The sequence below is a fragment of the Sparus aurata genome, chromosome 10 (genome assembly GCF_900880675.1).
Source record: "Sparus aurata chromosome 10, fSpaAur1.1, whole genome shotgun sequence".
Taxonomy (NCBI): domain Eukaryota; kingdom Metazoa; phylum Chordata; class Actinopteri; order Spariformes; family Sparidae; genus Sparus; species Sparus aurata.
In genome coordinates this window covers 15838771-15861120 of record NC_044196.1, presented here as the reverse complement: position 1 = coordinate 15861120, position 22350 = coordinate 15838771, and the positions used below count along the sequence as shown (strand labels likewise).

At 37.9% G+C, this 22350-nt stretch overlaps 3 protein-coding genes across 3 annotated transcripts; 1 reads left to right on the top strand and 2 right to left on the bottom strand.

Annotated features, from left to right (window-relative positions):
• Positions 1–1602: 1602 nt before the first annotated feature.
• LOC115589583 (complement C1q-like protein 2) lies at positions 1603–3306 on the bottom strand. The gene is made up of 3 exons (XM_030430565.1): positions 2858–3306; positions 2412–2540; positions 1603–2229 (listed from the first exon to the last, which is right to left on the bottom strand). Exons 1-3 carry the CDS (start codon positions 3234–3236, stop codon positions 1946–1948), a joined length of 792 nt encoding a protein of 263 aa, XP_030286425.1. The 5' UTR covers positions 3237–3306; the 3' UTR covers positions 1603–1945.
• Positions 3307–5757: 2451 nt separating this feature from the next.
• On the top strand, positions 5758–9246 carry LOC115589535 (kelch-like protein 33). Its single transcript, XM_030430479.1, has 4 exons — positions 5758–6678; positions 6826–7774; positions 7882–8052; positions 8492–9246. Exons 1-4 carry the CDS (start codon positions 5859–5861, stop codon positions 9009–9011), a joined length of 2460 nt encoding a protein of 819 aa, XP_030286339.1. The 5' UTR covers positions 5758–5858; the 3' UTR covers positions 9012–9246.
• Positions 9247–9407: 161 nt separating this feature from the next.
• LOC115589559 (myosin-11-like) lies at positions 9408–15778 on the bottom strand. The gene is made up of 5 exons (XM_030430515.1): positions 15089–15778; positions 14754–14912; positions 10455–10541; positions 10216–10353; positions 9408–10120 (listed from the first exon to the last, which is right to left on the bottom strand). Exons 1-5 carry the CDS (start codon positions 15762–15764, stop codon positions 9852–9854), a joined length of 1329 nt encoding a protein of 442 aa, XP_030286375.1. The 5' UTR covers positions 15765–15778; the 3' UTR covers positions 9408–9851.
• Positions 15779–22350: the final 6572 nt, after the last annotated feature.

Here is a 22350-nt window from a genome sequence, read left to right as displayed (position 1 = left end):
ATTTTAACATAAATTAAAATACATAGTTGAATATTTCCTCTTTTTGTTTGCCTTCAAACATTGTGTCCATCACTTCAGTCATGCATTATTTTATTTCATTGTGACAGATGTGACAAGCATCCTGCTTGCAGCTTGATATGACGATTTCAGTGCATTTATTGGTGTTGTGCTTATCGCTGAATTTTGAGGAAATGTCTCTTCAAAATTCCTATGCTTCATCTCATAATGCCGTTTCAAATTGGAAATCTTCATCACAGCTTCTCCTGGCATATTGTAACGCCCCCTGTGGACTGTGGCGCAATGACTCTTGGGTATTCTGTTGGTGTTGGTGTAATTATGGTTCGTGAATGTGTTTGTGAATAAGATGATATGTAAGATGATTGTGGGTTAATTCACGTCATTTGTTCTTTGATTAAATGGTGTTGAGTTTTAACAAGGATGATAAACATTTTGGCACCGTGAGTGAAAGGGTGTTTGCCGGGAGAAACTCCCCGTCCGTTACAATATTTGTGTGTTTGAAAATACATGATGAGACGGAGTAGAATTAGCTAAACTACGTCTGGCCTTTGTTACCGCTGCACTGTCAGATACGTGGGGCTTGTCCTGTCAGAGGGAGAATGAATGCAAATTTTAAATCCCTATTTCTCTGAGTCGCGGATTTTCACTGTTCACTTTGTAATAGCAATTTACTTGGAAACACGCCATTTTCAATCTTATACCACCGGCAAAATGTGAATACGCGAACTGCTCCGAAAACGAAAGTGACAGTTAAAAGTTGCACTCGCAGCGGTGAGTGACCCAGCTGTCTCTGTATCGTTGGCATGGAGACAAGTCCCTTTGCACACGTGCTGACCCAACCAAAGCCCATGGTGAAGGAATAAAAGTTTGGGGGCCACAAACAGGCTGATCTGCCTATTGAGGATCGCTGTCTTAGAGTGTGTCTGAAATGTCGGACAAAACTGCACCGAAGAAACGCTCCTTGAAATTAGTATCTTTTAAATGTATTTGTGTCAGATCTATACTGTTAGTATAACTGAAATTATACTTAATGCTGCGATACAGAGAAATGTTAAGGTAACAGGATTTAACGCCTTATTAAGCGGGCGTAACTTTAAATTTGTGAAGATTTTTCTTTTAGGGTTAATTTCATATATTCTATATATATTTCATTGATTGTATTTTATTGATTGTTTATTAGACTGTAATGTACAGAATTATATCTTTTGTTTAAGAAAGAATAGTTTGATGTTTGATGTCAAACATTAAAGCTTCAGAGCAAGATATTTGTTCAGTTATAAGTTCAAATACAAAAGATTAAACAGTCACGTCAGCTTAATGATGTCAGTATCTGCTAACTTAGTGTTGAATTGTCACAGATTCTCGGTTCGGTAAAATATTATGTGCATGCAAATTTTAAAAATGCACCATTATAACGCATTTATTAAAAGTGGTCTCACTTTATTTGAGGAGTATTGTGTTGCTAAACATCGTGAAGGTGAAGGATTGCTATTGCTTTGAGTGAAATCCAATGAAGAATGTGGGGTGTCAGTGCAGTTAATTTATGTGTCTTTGATTAGAAAAAAATACATGGCAGAAGAGTAATAACATTACAACGGGTACAGCTTTATTGACCATTTTGATTGCACCTTTCTTAACAATGGAAATAAAGTGATGATTTGAAAAATGAGATGATTCTTGAATTATACACATTTCAACATGATATATCTACCATTTAAGAACAAATGATATTGAAACAGAACAATATTAATAAAACAGTCTTAACTTCCACTGGGTTCCAACATAGATCAGTTAAGTAAGAAAAAAAAAAAATACATTAAATTTTTCGTACAGTTATTACAGCTCCAGAAAGTCACATCACACTTTGTAATCTTTCAACAATTATTGATGTATGATCTGTTTGGAAGTCACAATGTTTTCATACACTTCACACAGGGAAGAGCAAGAATCCACTGAATGAGGAGTACTTATTTGTATTATCACTGATCCTCCTATTATTCCAAAGACGAACATTAACATTGTCTCCAACTTGTAGTTGCAATACAGCGCTGTTAGATCCAGAGGAAGCGTGATTGCTATTGGTAACATACCATGACACTATCTTATTTCCATTTTTGTACAAACTTCCACCACAACTTCCAGGATTTGCTCCCCACCAGAAGGAGGTGAAGCTGAAATAATAGACTCCTCGCACTGGTGCTGTAAAATAACCTGCATCAAACAACAACAATAAATCAGTTACCAGGCAGTACTTTATTTAAAAAAAAATATAGAGAGAGATTGTAAAGAGGACACTGTAGCAGAAAACGAGATGAGTAAAGACCGTTTAGAATAGTTCTAACCATATCACACAATAAGGAGAAAGTTTCTAAAGGTTGTACTAAAATACTGACCTGTGTGTGCATTGTAATGCCCTCCAATGTTTGACAGAACATTTTTGTACACCAGCGAGTAAAGAACATCTGCAGGACCAATGGTGCCATCTATTGGTAATGCAGCAGAAAATGCAACCCGAGGCCATCCTGAAGGATAAAAACATACCTGAATATTGTTTCTTCTTAAAAAATGGCAAATCGTTTAAAACTTTAGAAACTAGTATATTTGTAGAGCTGCATCAGTGCCAGGATAGTGCATATTGAAATCAATTCATTTTTTATCAGCATTCAGTTTTAAATAAACGGTCTGCCTTCTTGGCTCATATGAGACAGTGTTGGGCAGAGGCAAGAGAATCTGACTGAAATGGTTTCTCAAATCTAATCAAATTAAGCTCAAAACAGGGAGTTTGCATGTCAAACTATGACTCTGCATAACCATGGTTAAGTGTAATATATTTAATTACCTTTATCCTCTGCACTAAGTTCAGTCACTGTGCTGTTCAGTGCAGACAGCTTCTTCTCACTGGCCTCTAGCTTCTTGTTTGTTTCCTCCAGAGCTCTCACAGTAGCAGAAAGCCTTTCTTCCAGAGCCCCAAGCTGCTTCAGCACTGTGTAGATGGGTGGCTCACATCTGCTCTGGGTTCCTGTTGAGTTAGATGCCAAAACAGCTGGTGCTTCAAACCCTTGGTTCAAATTATGGATAGCGTCATTTTCTATCGACGTCTCCGCCACATCCTCATTTGTCACCTCGGTAACTTGGGTCTGATTGCCGTTTTCTCCAGCCAGGCATTCAGATAGACCCGCAAGCAAACACACAACCATCAGTACTGAGATGTTCTCCATTCTTCAGCTTGGAAGGAATCTTTCTGTTAGATTTGGCTGATTTGTGGAAAGGTCTGTTGACTGACAGTGAGGAGGTATGTATTTATAAGAAAGTTCAGGTTAATAATTGTTAGTCAAGGTTTTCAGGGTTGGCAAGGGGGCAAACCAAAACAGGCAAAAACATAAGATGATCTGCTGAATTGTACCCTGTTTTCCTTATTGCTTCTCGGCAGTTGTTTCTTGCTCGGGATGTTTTATTGATTTATTACTTAGGCGTTAGTCAAGAAGATCAAAGCAAGTCAAGGTGCACATGTCTGTACACGTGGGTCATTCTATCTTTATGCTTTTTATGTGCCCCTCCACAACATTGTTCAAAGGTTGAACATTTATTACTGTTTCCATTGATAATGATTGTTTTTTTCTCAAGATCACAAGTAATTTATGAAATTATCATGGAAGCACCAATGTTATTTACCTGCGCTAAGATCGTTTTCACGAGATCTTGAGAAAAGCAGCTTTGCTATCCCAAGATAACAAGATAAATTAATCCCTTATAACAAGGAATTGAACAGCTATCATTTGAAAGACAGATCCAGAGTGATTATAAATCTGCATCATGCCATGACACTACCAGATTTCCATTTTTGTACAAACTGCAAGAGGAAGGTGAAATACAAAGTCTCCTTGCACTGATGCTGAAAAACTACCTGCATCAAACAACAATGAATCTGTTGCCAGAAAGTACTTTATAAAAATGGTTTTCATGTGCACTCCAAAACCATCATGGGTTGAAAGTTTTATTACCATTTTCCAGTGATAACCATTATCTTAGTACCGTATTGACTCGAATATAGGACGAGTTTTTTTTGGATGAAAATTATGTGGAAAAAGTGGGGTGGTATTATAATCGGGGTCTAACAGTTGACACATGCTGATAGTTGTCTGGGTCGCTACACGACCACAACAGCAGAGGGCGCCAGCTTATTGTAGAGACGTCACTGACACTGTGGCTGCGGTTATCTGTCAATCACAGCGGAGAAGAAGTGACAGGAGATGAAAAATGGAGAGACGCGGTGATTTTACGGAGCAAAGTGGATCAAAAGTGTGGCAAGTTAACAGACATCTGAGGCGGAGCTATGATGCTGATTTTAAGATAACTTTAAGAAATATGGAGTTATGGAGTGTAACGTCCGAAGATGGCGGGTCCAAAAAGATTGTCTGAAAACGCTAACAGTAAGAGAAAAGCTTATCCTGGTCCTCTAAGCGGCCGCTTCCAAGAGATTGACAGGAGGGTATGTGACTTTGTTATTGAGAAACGAATTTTGGTTATCAGAGTCTTTTTCTGAAGTCTTGAAAAGAGGGGTCGTCTTATAATCAGGGTCGTCCTATATGCGGGTCAATACGGTATGTCATTATCATGGAAAAACAAATGTTATTACCTGAGATAACAAGGTAAAATAAATCCATTCTCAGAAGTAAACAAAAGGGAATTGCCTTTCACAATATTTCCAAGAGCTGACTGTTTATCAGAGCAGCAGTGGCATGCCAGTAGTATGCATACTTTGTCATGATTCTGTGTCTTGTTGTGTTTTTATTTTGAAATTATGCCCTTGTGTATCTCCTCTTTTTCAGTTTCTCCTGTGTGTTCCCTGTTCCTGATCCCCTTGTTAGTTTGTCCCCCCCCATTTCTGCCTCCCGTGTGTGTCTGTGTTTGGGTCCCACCTTAATGTAACAACCATGACGCTACCAGGTTTCTATTTTTGTACAAACTGCCAGAAGGAAGTGACGGTGAACTACAAAGACTCCTCGCACTGATGCTGTAAAATAACCTGCATCAAACAATGAATCAGTTACCAGGCAGTACTTTATAAAACAAAACAAAAAAACTGTAAACGCTTTTTTTGTGCCCTCCAAAATGGTCAGGGGTTGAAAGTTTTATTACCATTTTCCAGTGATAACCATTGTTTTTTTATATATAATTATCATGGGAAAAAAGTTATTTACCTAAGATAACAAGGTAAAATAAATCCCTTATCAGAAGAAAACAAAAGGGAATAGCCTTTTACAATATTTCAGAGAGCTGACTGTTTATCAGTGTGTTAAGTTAACAAGTGTGCAAGTGTAGAAACTGGTTCAGGCTGTAAATGTCGGGTCAAAGATTACTCATTATCAATGGGTATATAAAAAGTTCAAATGTTTACTTTGAAATGCCAAAAAAAACCAAAAAAAACCCGAAGAGCAATGCACTTGTAATGGGCCACTCTTTTGAATCTCATAAAGTTGTTTTCTCATGATTAATTATCTTGTTATCTTGGGAAAACATTTGAACATTTGTTATTTCCTAACTTTTGATCTCTAGAAAATGAATTAAATATAACTCGTGATCATAGGAAAATGAAGGTGATTATACAGTTGACCTTCCTTGATAAACACTGTGTGTGAACCATGATCCAGCTGTAACCAAATCTCTTTGACCCAGTAGCCAAGAATAGCTTCATGTTTATGCAGTGAAGAGAAGTCTGAGAGAGAGAGAGAGAGGATTTAAGGGGTAAAGAAAGATTAGTGGAGACAGATGAAGGAAATATGATTAAAAACTAATACATTTATCAAGAAAAGACTGTGAGGTTAAGCCTAGCCGCTGTCATGGAGTTCACCAGGCGTTACCTGCCATTGGAATGGGAAGAGCGCTGGAGGCGAGAGAAGGAGAGGCGTAGAAGAGTGATAGAAGACGGCGGAGAAGAAGGAATAGAACAGGACAACCGCGAGCTGAAGAGCATTGTGGCTTACAATGACTCCAGGATGGGGTTGATGAGTGCAAGGGGTAAGAAAGAGGGGTCAGAGGTCAGGGTGAGAGGTAAAAGTCAGGAGGAATTCAGGGAGCAAATAAGCGAGGAGGCGTTTGGAGATGAAGGACTTGTCCACACATACTGCAGTGAAACCTACCCTGAAGAAGTGTTCTCGGCCTTGAGGGAATTCTTGGATTCATCTCTTCTCACAGACATGACTCTGACCACTGATAATGAGAGCAGTTTTCATGTACACTCTCCTGTCCTAGCTGCTGTCAGCTCCTTCATTCAAGAGACACTGAAGGATGAAAGTGGAAAAAGATCGAACAACGAAAAGGATGTCAAAGTCGGGAGGAGGTCAGTGACTCTGGGTCCTGACGTTGATCATGTTGGGCTGCAGGCAGTTGTGGAGTTCGCCTACACTGGAGCGGTATTGTCTTTAAACAAAGACAGCATGGCCTTGATTAAGGCTGCAGCTCAAGCCCTGGGGGTCCCTAGATTACTAGATCTCTGCAACAAAGAGGAGAGAGTAAAGGAAGTTGGAAGTCCTAAGAAGGAAGCGCTAAAGATCCCTTCTCAAGAACAGCTGAAGATTACTCTTCAGTCCATTAAACATCTGTGGGCAGACAGGGTGGGGTGTGATGTGATTCTGGATGTGGACGGTGCATCATTCCATGGTTAGTAGACATAATGTTTTCCTATGAGTGCAATGTTGACTATCTTGTCCAACCTTTATTTCCAAGACACCACATTTATTTTTGTGTGTTTGTTGATGATTATTTGTTAGTAGTCAAAAATTTAACTGTTTTTTTGTCCGTCTCCAGTCCACAGAGTTATCCTGGCGGCGAGCAGTGACTACTTCCGTGGCATGTTCACCTCTGGCATGAGGGAATCCCATCAGACCTGTGTCACCCTTCCCTTCATTTTAGCTTCTGAGTTAGAGGCTCTGATTAGCAGCTCTTACAGTGGTTCCCTTCTGCTTAGCTGGGACTGTGTTTTTGAGATCACCTGCACGGCTCTCCAGCTTCAGTTCCAGACTGCCCTCTCACTTTGCCTTGACTTCTTGAGACAAGAAATGGAAGCAAGCTCTTGCTTGGATGTCGCATCTTTTGCGGAAGCCTATGGGATGTCAGAACTCTTTGAGGAAGCTAATGACTTCGTACTGAGGAACTTTTGGGAGGTGTCAGCCACCGCAAAGTTTCAAGACTTGCCAGCGGAGAAGCTTCTGGACATCCTCCGCTGTGATGGTCTGTGCGTTCCCTCAGAGTTGGCTGTATTTCGAGCTGTATCCTCCTGGGTTGAGGCTGATCCTGAGGAAAGATTGGGGCAGGCTGGCATGTTGATGACTGCAGTCCGGTTCCCCCTCATGACCTTTCGAGAGTTCAGAGAGGTCAGGGCCATTAATTTGCGCATGGAGTGCTTTGGAAACAATGAGGTGGAACTCTATGGTTCAGCGCTCAAGGAATTTGCTTTCAGCCTTCCAAAATCTCAGGATCATTACCGGGTTCGACATCCCAAAGATGCTCTGGTTCTGGTCGGGGGAGACGAGCTGGACCCAGATGCGGGTTGGCGCATAGCAAGCAGGGAACTGTGGTTTGCAAACTCCTTACGCAGTGGTACAGGGTTAGTGAAGGACATTGAGTGGAGGAGATTGGGTGAGATGCCAGACAAGCCGAAGTTCAGGCATGGGGTAGCAGCAATGGGAGGAAAGTTGTATGTGGTTGGAGGATGCTACTTCTACACCAAGGATGACATAATGAAATCTGCCTACAGGTAAGTGCACAAATATCTCTTCTCACTTTCGATAACCCAGATAGTCGTAAAGATGCACAACTCTCGCCTCTTACATCTTGCCTTTACCTTAACTGCCCACTTGCCAGTTTTGACCCTGCGCAGAACACCTGGAGGAGGCTGGCTGACATGCAAGAGTTTAGAAGTAACTTCTCAGTGGTGGTACACAAGGAGCGTCTTTATGCCATTGGTGGAGACAAGGAGATTAACACCAACATAGACAGTGTTGAGATGTACAACCCAGACACTGACTCGTGGAGGTAAGATGGGTGGTATTTTTCTCACTGTTATGTATAATAATGCACCTTTTTGCAGAAGTGTTTGGATGGAGGAACAAAAAAAAAAAAAACATCTATCCATCCATTTATTTACTTGTAATTATCCAGGGTTTGGTAGTGGTGGAAGCAGGCTAAACGGGGTATTTCCAGACACCCCTATCCTCAAAAGCACTTTCCAGCTGCTCCTGGGCAATCATGAGGCATTCCCAGGCCAGATGAGATATGTAATCACTCCAGCAGGTTCTAGGTCTATCCCAAGGCCCTATCCCAGTTGGACGTGCCCAGAAAACCTCTAACTGTGTACTACATCCTAATGCTTATTCCAGACTATTCATTCATTTGCACAGTGTCAGCATGAGATAGCACTTTTTTTTATCCCTTCACTACATTCCTGTCTGATGCATTGTTTCATTTTTCTCAGTTTCATCCAGTCCCTGGACCAGGCTCTGAGTGGATATGCTGTCACTGTCACAGATGGAGGAATCTTCATCTCTGGTGGTTTCAACTGTAAATATGAGTGTCTGGTTTCCTTGTTCCTGTACCATCCAGAGAGAGGAACCACCTACCTGGCAGACATGACCCATGACCGAGCCCAGCACTGCATGGAGCACCTGCGTGGCTGTCTTTACGTCGCTGGAGGTGTGTGTAACCTGAGGAAGTTTTACACTGACCAACAAACCTGTGAGGCGTATGATCCTGTGGCCGATGCCTGGACTGCTTTCACACCATTGTCTGTGCCTCATGTGGGTGCAGCCTCAGCTGTCCTGGAGGGAAAGTTCTATGTACTGGGGGGATACTGCCAGGAAGATTACAGCGAGTCTGGGCTGGTCCACCGTTTCGATCCTAGCACACAGCGATGGGAAAACATGGGCAGACTGCCTGGGGCTGTTACTGACATACGGGCCTGTCTGCTCCAGTTGCCCCAACACTTAAGACTTTAAAAACTGACTGATCAATATGATATTTTTATAACATTTGATTTACAATTAGCACGTGTAGTTTAGCTACAAGTCAGAGATGTGTTTTAAACTATATATATTTTTGTACTGTTTGTCTTTATAAATTCCAGACACTAAAGAGTAAGATCAAAATTACTCACCAAATGCTAGTAACTATATATTAAAAATTAAATTACTTTGAAATCATTTATCAGTAGTATGCTATTTCAGTGAAGCTCTGCATGTCTTTTTCTTATTGCAGTGTGACACATTTAAATGTTTACTAATGTTTATGGAAATATAAGTTCAATATAATCGATTGACTTCCTGTTACAACAAAAATAAACCTTACAAATTGTTTTGACTTTGTAAGTTTATTGCTCAGTTTTTTTAATATACAGTATATATTTCTGATTATTTGTTGTTGTTTAATAGTCCAATGTACATCCAAGTACAAATCCCCAAAATACAAATGTAGTGGTTTAAAGACATTTATTTAAAAAAGCATCATTTGAGATTACTTTATGGTCAGTTATCTCACCCTGTCTAAAACACAAATAAATCATCAACCACCCTAAAGAATAGCCTTTTAATCATCATATAATGAGAAATAGTACATTAAAATGAATTTCACTTAAATCATGTAACGAACAGCCTTTTTTCTTCAGGGAGAGCATTAACAGTTTCTATGCTATGTCTGTGATAATTCTGATTATTTCAACAATGTATCTTAAGAAGTTAACTCATTCTTAGGATTGTTTACACTTCATGAAACATTGATAAGATGAGTAAGTAAACAAGACAAAAAGAATGTGTCCTGAATTAAAAGCATCTCCCCAAATTCTACGATGTTGGGAAAACAAGGAACCCACTGAAGACGCTTGAATGTACTTTTCCACCTTGCCACAGGATGATGCTGACACACTCTCCGACATTCAGCTCCAGAATGACAGTGTTGCTGGTGGTGTCGCTTGAGTCTGGTCCTTTGAATTCCCATGTGCTCACTTGGTAATGGCCGTTCTTCACCAGGATGGCTCCCGAAGTGTAGGTGCTGTAGCCAAAAGTCATGAATGAAAAGTGGTACACCCCTTTCCGTGGAGCAGTGAAGATGCCTGCAAAAGAGGTAAATAAGGGTTTTTTTTTTTTTTTTTTTTTATTTGTCTCCGTCATCGGTCAGTTTTCTGAAGGGTCAGTATGTAGAACATACCTGTTTTAGAGTTATAAGCTTTGCCAATATTTGTCAAAACTCTGTTGAAGATCAGAGTTTTTCTGTGACTGCTGCCAGGTCCAGTGAACACATCATCAGATTTGAGTATAGTAGCAGAAAATGCCACCTTGGCATGAGCTAAAGAAGTTAAAGAAAAACATTGTGGTTAATTTTAGAGTTTATGTGTGTACATTAAAGCATCTGGGAATGACGAGTAGATATCCTTTCTCTGCCCTTACCGTCTGCTGTAAGCCTGTTCAGTGCTTTTTTGAGTGTATTTTGTTCAGCAAGTTTTCCCTCAGCTGACCCCAGTCTGGTTTTGATTCCTACCAACAGAAACGGGTCATTATAAAAAAGGTACATTTGTCAAAATCATTCCACTGTTATTTATTTTATTTATTTATTTATATGCACAATGATAAAACAAGAATTCTGTTTAATAATACAAAGACAAACAATTGTGCAGGAGAGGAAAAGAAACCCAAAGGGCTTATATAAGATCCTCCCCCTCAATACAAAATCTCTAAAACAGATCAATCAATAGAAAAAGAAAAGAAAAGAAAAAGAAAAAGAAAAAAGGGGAAAACAAACAAACAAAAAAAACAAAAACAAAAAAACACAATAAACAACAAACAGAAAATATCCATAAAATTGCAGATTCATTTCAATTAAAACCCAATGATGTAAAGATGTGACTAGGTCTGTAGGTATTGTTTGAACTTGGTTTTAAATGTATTTATAGAGAAACTAGATTCTAAAAAATGTTTTATATCATTCCACAACACTGCACCTTGATAGACAAATGAGAATTTAGCAACAGAAGTCCTACAGAAAGGAATATGTAAATCATTCTTTCTTCTTGTAGAATGTGTATGATAATGTGAGTTAAACTCAAAATAGCTTGGAAAAAAATTAGGTAGAGATGCAGGAAGGCAGATTACTTTATACATAAGAACCCCTGTTTGGTACTTGTTCACCTCATAAATTGTAAGAAGTTGTAATTGTTTAAATAGTGGTTTTGTTGGGGCTAGATAAGAAGAGTTGGTGGCAATTCTTACAAAGGATTTCTGACATCTATGAATTGCTTGTAAATAAGAAGAGTAGGTGCTGGCCCAAATTATATTGCAGTATGAGATATGAGAATAGATTAAACTGTAATACAAGGTTAGAAGTGTACTTTTTTTCAAATGCTGTTTTACCCTTTTTATAATGCCTAAAGATTTTGAAACCTTTTTACAAACAAATTCACAATGATTCTTAAAGCAAAGTTTTTCATCAATGTAGATGCCCAAGAACTTCGCTGATGAAACTTGCGCAAGTACACTATCATTGATATAGATTTTAGCTTTATCTGCATTGTAATTCTTGTTTTTATTTCTGAAAATAATGAAGTTTGACTTTTTGACATTCAATGATAACTTATTTAACTTAAACCAGTAAGAAAAATGGAAAAGTCCAGTATTAGCTTTAGCAATAAGGGAATCAAAATTCTTGTCAGTGACAAGGAGGTTTGTATCATCAGCGAAAACAATAGGCGACAATAAACTTGATGCATTTACAAGATCATTAACATATATCAAAAACAACAGGGGTCCCAATATGGACCCTTGTGGGACACCACACTTTAGTACAGCCCGCTGTGATTGGACACCATTGAAGACAACAAATTGCTCTCTATTGTGTAGGTAATTTGCAATCCATTGTAAAACATGTTTTCTAAAACCATAGCATGATATTTTTGATAACAAAATTTCGTAATTTACCATATCAAAAGCCTTTGATAAATCTAAGAAAATGCCTAAAGTGTATTCATTTTTTTCCAGTGCAGCAGTGATTTTTTCTCTGAGGAACAAAAGAGCCATATACGTAGAATAGGTTTTCCTAAACCCAAACTGATGTTCAAACAAAATATCATTAGTAGTTAAATGTTTCATAATTCTGCTGTATACCAACTTTTCAAGAATTTTAGAAAAACAAGGCAATATTGATATGGGACGATAGTTAGAGAATACAGTTGGATCATCTGATTTAAAGAGCGGAATAACCTTGGCAATTTTGAAGGCTTGAGGGATAATACCTGATTCAAGGGACATGGAAAAAATTAATGTTAGGGGATCAATGATTAGAGAGGCTACCTTTTTGATCAATGAGGCAGGAATCTCGTCATGGCCAGCAGAGGTGTTTTTGAGACTCATAATAATATCAAGTACTTCCGTGGTCTTTACAGGCTCAAAAACATTTATGGAAACATACTCTTTACTTATGAAATCAGTGGGAGAACCAATAGTGTCACCAATATGTTTTGCAAGACATGGTCCCACATTCACAAAAAAGTCATTAAATTTATTTGCAATTTGTGGTGGCTCTGTTATCTTTACTTCACCATCCTGGAATTCAGCTGGGGATGGAGAAGATGCATGTTTCATATTGAGCAATTCTTTCAGATTGTCCCATGTAGATCTAATGTTATTTGTAGAACTTCTAAATTGGTCACTATAATACTCCCGTTTAGCATTTCTAAGAAAATGATTGTACTTATTCCTAAATGATTTGTATGCAGCATAGTTTAGAGGAGTAGGACTTTGTATGTATTTTTTATACAATTTATTTTTCTTCAAGGCAGATTTTCTAAGGTCAGTAGTAAACCATGGTTTGTTCATGCCTGCAGTGTTTTTTTTACTGTTATTTATATGAGGAAAACATTGGTCAAAAACAGAATAAAACTTAGTAAAAAAATAATCATAAGCTATATTTACATTCAGAGCCTCATATACAGCTTCCCATGACAATTTTGCCAACATTTCTCTGAAGGTGTTGATATTCTTTTCATTGAACCTGCGAGATGGAATCTTCTTTGGTTCAGACATATTTGATTTACCACACAAGACAGAAAGCTGAAAAACCGGCATATGATCTGAGATATCTGTATAAAGAATACCAGATTTAGTAACATTAGAAAATGCATTAGTAAAAATGTTATCAATCAGTGTAGAGGATTTACTAGTTATTCTTGTGGGCTTGTTAATTAAAGGGTAGAAATAATTGGAGGACAGTAAGTTCATAAAATCATCAATGTGTTGTTTGATTTCCTCATTCAAAAGGTTGATATTAAAATCACCTAGTAAATAACAAGGTTTATTCTCCTTGTCAACATGTTCCAATACCTCTAGCAGACCTTCTTTGAACTCGTTGATGTTGGTATTTGGAGGACGATATATACAACCTATAATCACTTTTTTTTTCTCTTTCAGGACAACAGTTTGAACCTCTAGAAAAACAGCTTCACTGTTGCAGTCTTGAAACTTCACTTCAAGATCAGTTCTTTGTTTAAAATCAAGACCCTTACGAACATATAGAGAAACTCCACCACCTCTACTTCCTCTACATCTGTGTGTGGCTGAATAGCCAGCAATTTCAAATAGGGTGTTAATATCCTCTGTGAGCCATGTTTCAGTTAATGCAATAATTGAGAAGACGTGATTTAATGATGAAAGATAATGATAGAAATTGTCATAATTTTTAGGGAGACTTCTTATATTCAGATGTAGAGTAGAAAAGATGTTGGATTCTCTGTAGGTTGAAATAAAAGAATTAAAATGTTTTTCCGAGAAATAATCACATGAAGATGAGCAATAAGCTGTATCATACGAATCAGCATTTATGGATACATTATTTAAAGGCAAAAATGAATCAGGATTAAATAAATCATTGTAGACCTTATCATCATTTTGAAGCTGCTGTAAATTAAGATCATGATTAGTTAGGACATTAGCCAGGGCATAATTTGAGTTATTTCCCCTTTCATCATATGAACACTGGGCTTGTTTAGCCATAAATTATTTAAAACAGGTGGATACATGGTTTACAAAAACCTTGGGTGACGTATTACTACCACTAATTATTTGGCTTTTCTCTCCTGGGCTGTACAATGAGTCTGTCATATTTAAGATAGGCCCATTCTCCTCTTGCTCTTGCAGCTCTCATCTCAGGTAGCAGTTCTTTGCGTTTTTGGCGCACAGCATCCGTGAAGTCTTCATTCACATAGATGTTAGTACCTTTTAGATGGTTTGCTTTTGAGAGGATTACTTGCCTATCTTTGTACCTACATAACTTCACTATCATGGATCTTGGCCTTTTGCCCTCGACATCATTTGATGGCCTTCCAATACGGTGTGCTCTTTCTATTTCAATACGTTTTTGGTCGATTTTCATTTTTTCACTTAAAATTCCTCTACATTTATTTTCAGAGTCAGCCCAGCTTTCGTCAGGTGATTCTGGGATACCATCAATGACAATGTTGTTTCTTCTAGACTGATTTTCTAGATACTCCATTTTGTCCAACCAGTGTTTGTTATCAGCTTAATGATGAAACACTTAGCTTTTCATTATGATGAATGAAAAGCAGCAACACAGACCCCCTAACAGCCAACACTTATTAAAGTGTTTGACTGGCAAAGTATGAACTGTTGGACAGAGTCCAACAGGAACAATCATTAAAATATTAAGCTTATATGGTAAGCTATACCTTTAACATGTACCTGCAGTGTTGCTCTTCAGGGAGTCGATGTCAGCCTTCTGCTTGTCCACTGTAGTTTTTTGTGTTTTCAGCTGTGTGTCAATACTCCTCAACTTTCTGTCAGTTTCCTCCTTAAATTCATCAACTTTAGCTCTTTGTTCATTCAGTTTTGTGCTGAAAGCTTGGAAACAAAAATAAAGTCAGAGCACCATCAAAGTTTATGTTTAGATTAGCAGGTCACATACATGAAAAAGAAAAAAGAAAAAATGAAAATCAATGCATGTTGTTATCATACACACGTTGGTAGAAGTCAACACGGACATTATAAGATTAGATTAATACTGATTTTGAAATTACCTTCATTTTTGTTTTGTACTTTCTTCAGTTTGGCAGCAAGTTCCGTCTTCGTGGAATTCAGTCTGGCTTCAACTTTGACTTCAAGCTTCTGGGCCGTCATGGTTAGGTTGGAAAGTTCATTCTTATAGAGACTCAGGAGTCTCTGTGTGTCATTGAATGCACCTTCAGTTTCAGTCTCCAGATTTTCAAGCTTGGCGGTTTTGTCCCTCAACTGCTTCTCAGTAGCATCAAGCTTCCTTTCAATCTCACTGAAGTTTCCCCCCACTCTTTCCCTGTGTTTGACCAGATCTCGAACTTCACTCTTCAGGCTGGCGATGTCCACTTTGTGTTTCTTTAGCTGTGTCTTTGTGTTTTGGAATTCTGTCTCGGTCTGTGTCTTCATCCTTTCAACATCACTTAGTGCACTTGAAAGGTCAGTAACTAAGGTTTCCAGCCGTGTAATCTTCTTGGTCTTACCTTCCAGTGCACTAATTCTTTGTTCCAGCGTCCTTTGTTTCTTTTCAGTTTTTGCCTGGTGATCATCAAGGTATAATATGTTTTTGTAATTTGAGCAGAGAGTTGGTCTGTCCCTTCTTGGTTCTGGGTCACATGTCCGATGATGCGGGAGTTTGGAGGATGCAACTCCTAACAAAGCAAGAAGGAAAACCGTCTTGGCAACCATTTTTACAGATAGCATAGGTTTTTAGCTTCAACACCCATCTGCAAAATTAGAGCTACTGTGCAAGAACTGGCTGAGCAGCTCTATTTATCTCACACGGGGCAGCTCATTCGTCACAACACGGATGCAGACAGAGGTTTCTCGCATGAAATGTTGTTTAGGGAATCTCCCTTGTCACTCTGATTATCAGTAGACAAAGGGAAAATTTTCCTGTCAAGTGTATACTTACCCTTCTGACAAGTGACTGTCAAAGTTTTAAAAGGCAACTGATATCTTGTTTTGCATCTAACCCTAACCCCTCTTTCTCATGTTACTCCATCTGTCATCTGTGGATGCATTCTCAGGTCCTACCTCATGCCAGAGATGGGGACTCGAGTTTGCGCTACACAAAGACTTGAGTCTCGACTCGAGCTCAAGATCTAAGATGCAAGCTGACCTTCATACCTGGTCCAGAAGTGCACAGGCACAGATGAGGATGACACAGCTCAATATAACACCATAGCAACACGCCGGCAACTGCTGTGCCATTTGCCATCACCTTTGGCTTCACACAAGGCCCCAAAAAAAATTACTTGCATAATGCAAGATTTGCAAATTCAAAATAAAGGATGCTCGATCAACAACTTCAAACTGTTTTTCAGGCAGCTAAAAACACACACCAAGCCAAAAGTCTTGAATGAAAAGTGGTAAACCCCTTTCCGTGGAGCAGTTAAGATGCCTGCAAAAAAGGTAAACAAGGAAAAGGTAGTGTTTTTTTTAGATTTGTCTCTGTTTTCTGAAGGGTCAGTATGTATAAACATACCTGTTTTAGAGTTGTAAGCTTTGCCAATATTTGTGACAACTCTCATTGTCAGATTTGAGTATAGTAGCAGAAAATGCCACCTTTGCATTAGGTAAAGAAGGTAAAGAAAATCATTATGGTTAATTTTAGAGTTTATGTGTGTACATTAAAGCATCTGGGAATGTTGAGTAGATATCCTTTCTCTGCCCTTACCGTCTGCTGTAAGCCTGTTCAGTGCTTTTTGGAGTGTATTTGGTTCATCAAGTTGTCCCTCAGCTGACCCCAGTCTGGTTTTGATTCCTACCAACAGAAACAGGTCATTTAAAAAAAAAAATTCAAAATCATTCCACTGTTATGATAAAAGAAAAGCAGCAACACAAACCCCTAACAGCCAACACTTGTTAAAGTGTTTGACTGGCAAAGTAAAACTGAGGGACAGACTCCGACAGGAACAGTCATTTAAATATTAAGCTTATATGGTAATCTATAACTTTAACATGTACCTGAAGTGTTCCTCTCAACACACCGGTAACTGTTGTGCCATTTGCCATCACCTTTGGCTTCACACAAGGCCTAAAAAGAAAGACTTGCATAATGCAAGATCTGCAGAATCAAAATGAAGGATGCTGGATCGACAACTTCAAACTTCATCATGCACCTAAACACACAAACACACACACACGCACACACACAGACACACCCCGGATAGGACAGTCAGTCTGTTATGATGTAATGTAATGCAATGTTAGCATCTATGGACGGTTAGCAAATAGGTTTAGCTCAGCTTCACAAGCTATCCAACGTTAGCTTGCTTGATTAGATTGCCTTTAGCTAAATATTTTAAAAAGATGAGCTTTTGCTTGGTACACTTGCATTGCCAATGGTCAGGTAATTTAATAGTATAGTAACTAAAAATAACTCTCCTTGGGTGAAGTAAATCAGTGATTTAAAGTTTGACACTGTAACAAGAAATTGTAAAACATAAAATTGCAGCGCATTACACAGAATAAAATGTTTTTGTTTACGTCTAGGCGTATGAATAACAGTCATTTACTTGTGTGGAAGGAGTGTACACACAGACTGTGGTACAGGGTAGGCCTATAATGGCTAAATCTCATCTCATGATACAAAAGAGCGTCTAGTCTCAAAATTACAATGTAAATGTTACACTGAAAGTCATGACTGAGGTTTTTATGAACAAGGAAACCAGTGAGCAGGACATCTTTGATATCATGTCTGCGGTCGAAAGGAATGAGTTATATAAGATAAAGGGAAAAAAAGTCGTGTCAAGATGGAATGAGGATGTAGACTAAAAAAAAGCTCATTGGTATGATAAGTGGAGACTGGTTTATAAGGAAACAAACAGCTCACGCCAACCATGATGATCATATGCCAGTCAAACCTGCCTGATCACTTAATTGGAAGGATTAAGAACTGCTTTGATGAGGCACTTTAACTTTATCTTTTCATAAATCATAGAGTTGTGCAACAAATTCGACTGTACAGGTTGACACATAAAAACATGAGCCAAAACTACAAAGTGCACCTTTAAGAATGAGACCTATGGAATCTGGAAAAATCACTTTTATCTCGAGTTAAACATGGGATTTTTTCAATGTATTTTTTTTTTATCATTGCTCTTTGTTGAGTTCTACTGTAATGGTTTTCTATAAGAATTATGGAAATGTTGAACATTGACAAATGTCACAGAACCACCACCTTTTATTTAACATCAGAACAAGCAATTATTCGTTCACATAAAACAAACAAAAACTGCAATAACAAAAACATATAGGCTATTATATTTTATGTAAATGTGATTATACATATATTATGAAATTAAACCCAAAGTGACAGGTAAAATGTCAAAACATCAGAGAACCAGTTGTGGAATGCCAAATTAAAAATATATATAAATGTTTTCCTACAGCATGTGGACCTTTTACTTTTGCTACTGCAAGTGTATTTGTCTGGTAATACCACTGTCCAAAAGTTGAATTGGAATGCAGGACTTGTAATGCAGTATTTTTTATTATTATTTCTATAAGTTTTAGTGGAACTTTTACTTAGTAAAGTATCTGAGTACTTTCTCCTCCACTGTTCTACATGTAGCCTGCAGAGGGAGACACATAACTGTCAGGAAGTGAAGCCAGGTCTCTGCAGTAGTGGCTCACATGGACAAAACAACAGTTTCAGTGTGAAAAAAGACGACCTTTCCACAGTTTAACACTTTATTTAGAATAAATGAAGCAAATTAAATGTTTACGCGAAAATGAGATTGAGACAGAAATATGATTTTACATGTTAATATAATCATCTACCAGATCTTAACTGAACTTTTAGCAATTAAAGATAACATATTCAACAGTGATTATACCACACAAATGGAAGTAAAAACATAACTTTGATATATTTTACTGATGATAAAAATTATATAATGATGCTAAAAGGTCCACACTTTGAGAGAAAAATAAACATGAAGGAAAAACAAACGATCTCTGCTTGTTGTTGGCTGTCATGTTCAGCATCCAACCATCAAGAGAGTCATTCACTTTTTAGAAACAGCAAAGCTTTTTTATATCATAACTTCAGATTTTCACATAAACATTTTCAGCAATCCCGCAGCACTTTGTAACTAACTTTGTCTCAAGCTGAATAAATCCAGAGAACACACAACGTCAGCTTGCTCAAGAGAAATCCACCACCAGAAAACAGAAAGGCTTCAAAACTTAGAGCAGAAGAAATTAAACTTCTCCATATCATCCTTTTTGTACCACTTGTGTTCTCCTCCTGTCACAATGGCTCCAGACATGTTGACATGTGAAGAGGGAACACTGACGTAAAACCAGAGAAAACACTGCAGTGATGGAGTAAGAGTTGCAAAATCACAAGTAGTGAGGACACACCTCCTACATCCACATGAAACTCGGTGCTCAGACACTTGGACGTATCGGTGGTGCACTGTTAATTATCTTTGTCTAACTTTGAAACCGTTCTCTGCAGTGTCTCTTCTGATGAATGGAACCTGTCTGAATTTTGTTTTTTACTCAACTTCGAAAGGTTTAAAGAGAAAATATGAAGAGAGAGTGAAATAAGAGCCTTAAATAGCTTTTCAGTGAGAATAAACACTTAAACTGCAGGTCCAAGGGCTTAACATTTGTTTTTAAAGCGTATGACAGCCTTTGTCCTCAGACCCTCGATTCAGGTCAGGAGATAAAGACATGAATAAAAACTTTTTATAGGAAGTCAAATCGGATGAGACCTCAGGGAGAGAAAGATAAGTGATAGATGTCTCATATACAGAACAGAGCAACAGAACCACAGAATATACAAATAACAATGGCAATGTTTCTTTAGATTATAAAATATAATGGCTTGTATGTTATATTTGTAGCTCTGGCTGTTCCTATTATCCATGTTAACATCATGTTTAATCAGCAAATTTAATCATCTCTTGTTGTTTTCATCACTTTGAGTTATATTCACCATTTTGTTTAATTTATTTTGCAAAAGCTTTTTAAAATAGATTACTTTTTTTATTGATTTATCACATTTAAACAGTTTTATATTTAAAATCATTTAACTGCCACACTTCAGGCTCCGTATGTTTTTACAGTAAATTACAGTTGCAATGAAAACAGCTGACAACAAGTTATATTCGCTGATTAATTGAAAACACCTCTCTGGTTCAAACACAGAACATGAAATAGTAAGTTTCATTAATGACTGAATATTGTTCTCTGCTGTTGTTAGTGAGTTTATGTTCAATACCCAACATCACACAACTAAATAAAATTATTAAATTCAGAATGAATATATTTGACATGACACAATGTGAACTCACCTCTGCTGCCTCCTGCTCTCCTCAGCTTCACTCTGCTCGGACGTCTCTCCCTTCTGTGCTGATGGAGACGCTCACGGCACTAAATGAACCCTGTCGCGCGCTATGGGAGCCAAATTTAATTTAGAATTTGAATATTAAAATAACAAGGGCTCAGATCTTTATCATTCCTGGTAAGCTGTCCATTGTTGACAAGGATTCCTTGTTGTCCTGCAGGAGAGAGGTGTGTTAATACAATGGAGAACAAAGAAGGCGCAGCAGATCAATTATTTTCATGAACCCAAATATTCAGTTTAATTTCCCCGGTAATAAATTGACTTGTTGATTGTTTTGGTGTCAGCTGACTGTTGAATGACAAGCAGAGAGAGGGACTCATGTACACACGCACAAACGCACAAACTCACACAGACAAACACACATACAAATACACACAAACACACGCACACTTGTACACGTCAATAAGCCCAACAGGACACTAAATTGCTCCACCTTCCAAAAGGGGACCTCTGCTTCTGGTCATTTTAAAAAATGAAAATAGAATAGAAAATCTTCTTTCGTTGGGTCACAACACACCAGAATGGTGACGTCATATAAAGCTTCCATACTTTATCCTTCATGTCATCAAACAGAATTATACACCCAGAATCCAACAGTAGGCTCCATATGAAAGAGAGCAACACACCCAAAGACACAATCACAGTATGAAGCAAGTGTTTTGCTTTTTCACTCTATTTAGTTCATCAAACTTCTTGTTTCTGTATTTCCTTTTTCAAAATTTCCGATGAATTTTAAATTAATATTTGATTGTGGCAGTTTGGGTCACAGATTTATTGTCTGATTGATTTGGCGCATTTGCCTATTAATGGAGTTGTTTGTTGAAACGTGCATATCTGCTGTGCATATGTTGCACTGACTTGTATGGTGAAAAAAAAAGAAAAAAGTTTCATATAAATATTTGTGTATGTGCAAATATTTCTTTGCATGTGATCAATCAGAAGGATTTTCTACAATTTGAACTATCTTAGTGTTTTGGCAAAGCATACTGAAGATGAGAGTGCTTTTCATTATGCATAACAGTGTGTAGCTGGTTAGACAAAAATCTGGTAATATGAATGGAGTGTGTGCCATTTGGTCCAAAAGTTTGGTTTTGATAATGCTATATGTAGTTTTGGTTGCAGTGCTTCATTTTGCAGGATGTACGAGGTATGTTGCAGTTTGGGTATGTGGTTTTGTAAATTGTGCTAAATATTTTGATAAAACCAGCCTAGTTTACAAAATTGTATTTTAGCAATTGGAAGAAAAAAAACTGTAATATTTGATTTTGGCAGTTTGTTTCACAGATTTATTGTCTGAGTGATTTGGCACATTTGCTTTTTGATCAACTTGTTTGTTTAAATGTTGTTGGTGTCATCCTCCGCGTCCCACCAAAACCGCCATGGCTGCCATCAGCTCATCTCGGCACCGAAAAGCTCCACCTATTGTTCCACCTCCACCCTGTGAGCAGGCTGTCCATTGTTGTCTTTCTGTTTGTTTTGTATTCTTTATTTTTGAATGGACAGACATGAGGCTGCTCTGAAAATGCTCCTCCTCCTGACAGCTAATGACAGAGCTTCTGCATTTAGTACGCTGCCCTCTGCTGACACAGTCTGACATCTTTATTACTGTGTTTTCTGATGTTGTTTTAAAATGGCAAAATTCACGTCACTGAAAGAATTCATTCAGTAATTAAAGATAAAGCTCTAAATCTAAACTGTTGAACAAATATCTATTTTATTGAAGCACATTAAATACGTACATCAAAAATAGGTATTGCCTTCTGCTCAATATATTAGTTTGATTTGCATTTAATTAGTCACTTTTAATCTTCCATATTATTCCGAACGTGCTGTCAGTCTCAGATGTGAGTGTGAGGTAAATATGGATTGAATAACGTCCTGTTAAATGTTTTTAAAAAAAAGCCAGCGAACAAAAACAGAGACATC

Coding starts and splice junctions, on each gene's coding strand:
- LOC115589583 (XM_030430565.1), bottom strand. CDS start 3,236: ATGGAGAACATCTCAGTACTGATGGTTGTGTGTTTGCTTGCGGGTCTA. Junction 2,541..2,857: donor ACTTAGTGCAGAGGATAAAG/GTAATTAAATAT, acceptor TTTATCCTTCAG/GATGGCCTCGGGTTGCATTT. Junction 2,230..2,411: donor GCATTACAATGCACACACAG/GTCAGTATTTTA, acceptor TGTTTGATGCAG/GTTATTTTACAGCACCAGTG.
- LOC115589535 (XM_030430479.1), top strand. CDS start 5,859: ATGGAGTTCACCAGGCGTTACCTGCCATTGGAATGGGAAGAGCGCTGG. Junction 6,679..6,825: donor GGACGGTGCATCATTCCATG/GTTAGTAGACAT, acceptor GTCCGTCTCCAG/TCCACAGAGTTATCCTGGCG. Junction 8,053..8,491: donor CCAGACACTGACTCGTGGAG/GTAAGATGGGTG, acceptor CATTTTTCTCAG/TTTCATCCAGTCCCTGGACC.
- LOC115589559 (XM_030430515.1), bottom strand. CDS start 15,764: ATGCTATCTGTAAAAATGGTTGCCAAGACGGTTTTCCTTCTTGCTTTG. Junction 10,542..14,753: donor CCTGAAGAGCAACACTGCAG/GTACATGTTAAA, acceptor TTCTGTTGGTAG/GAATCAAAACCAGACTGGGG. Junction 10,121..10,215: donor AGCTTATAACTCTAAAACAG/GTATGTTCTACA, acceptor CCTCTTTTGCAG/GCATCTTCACTGCTCCACGG.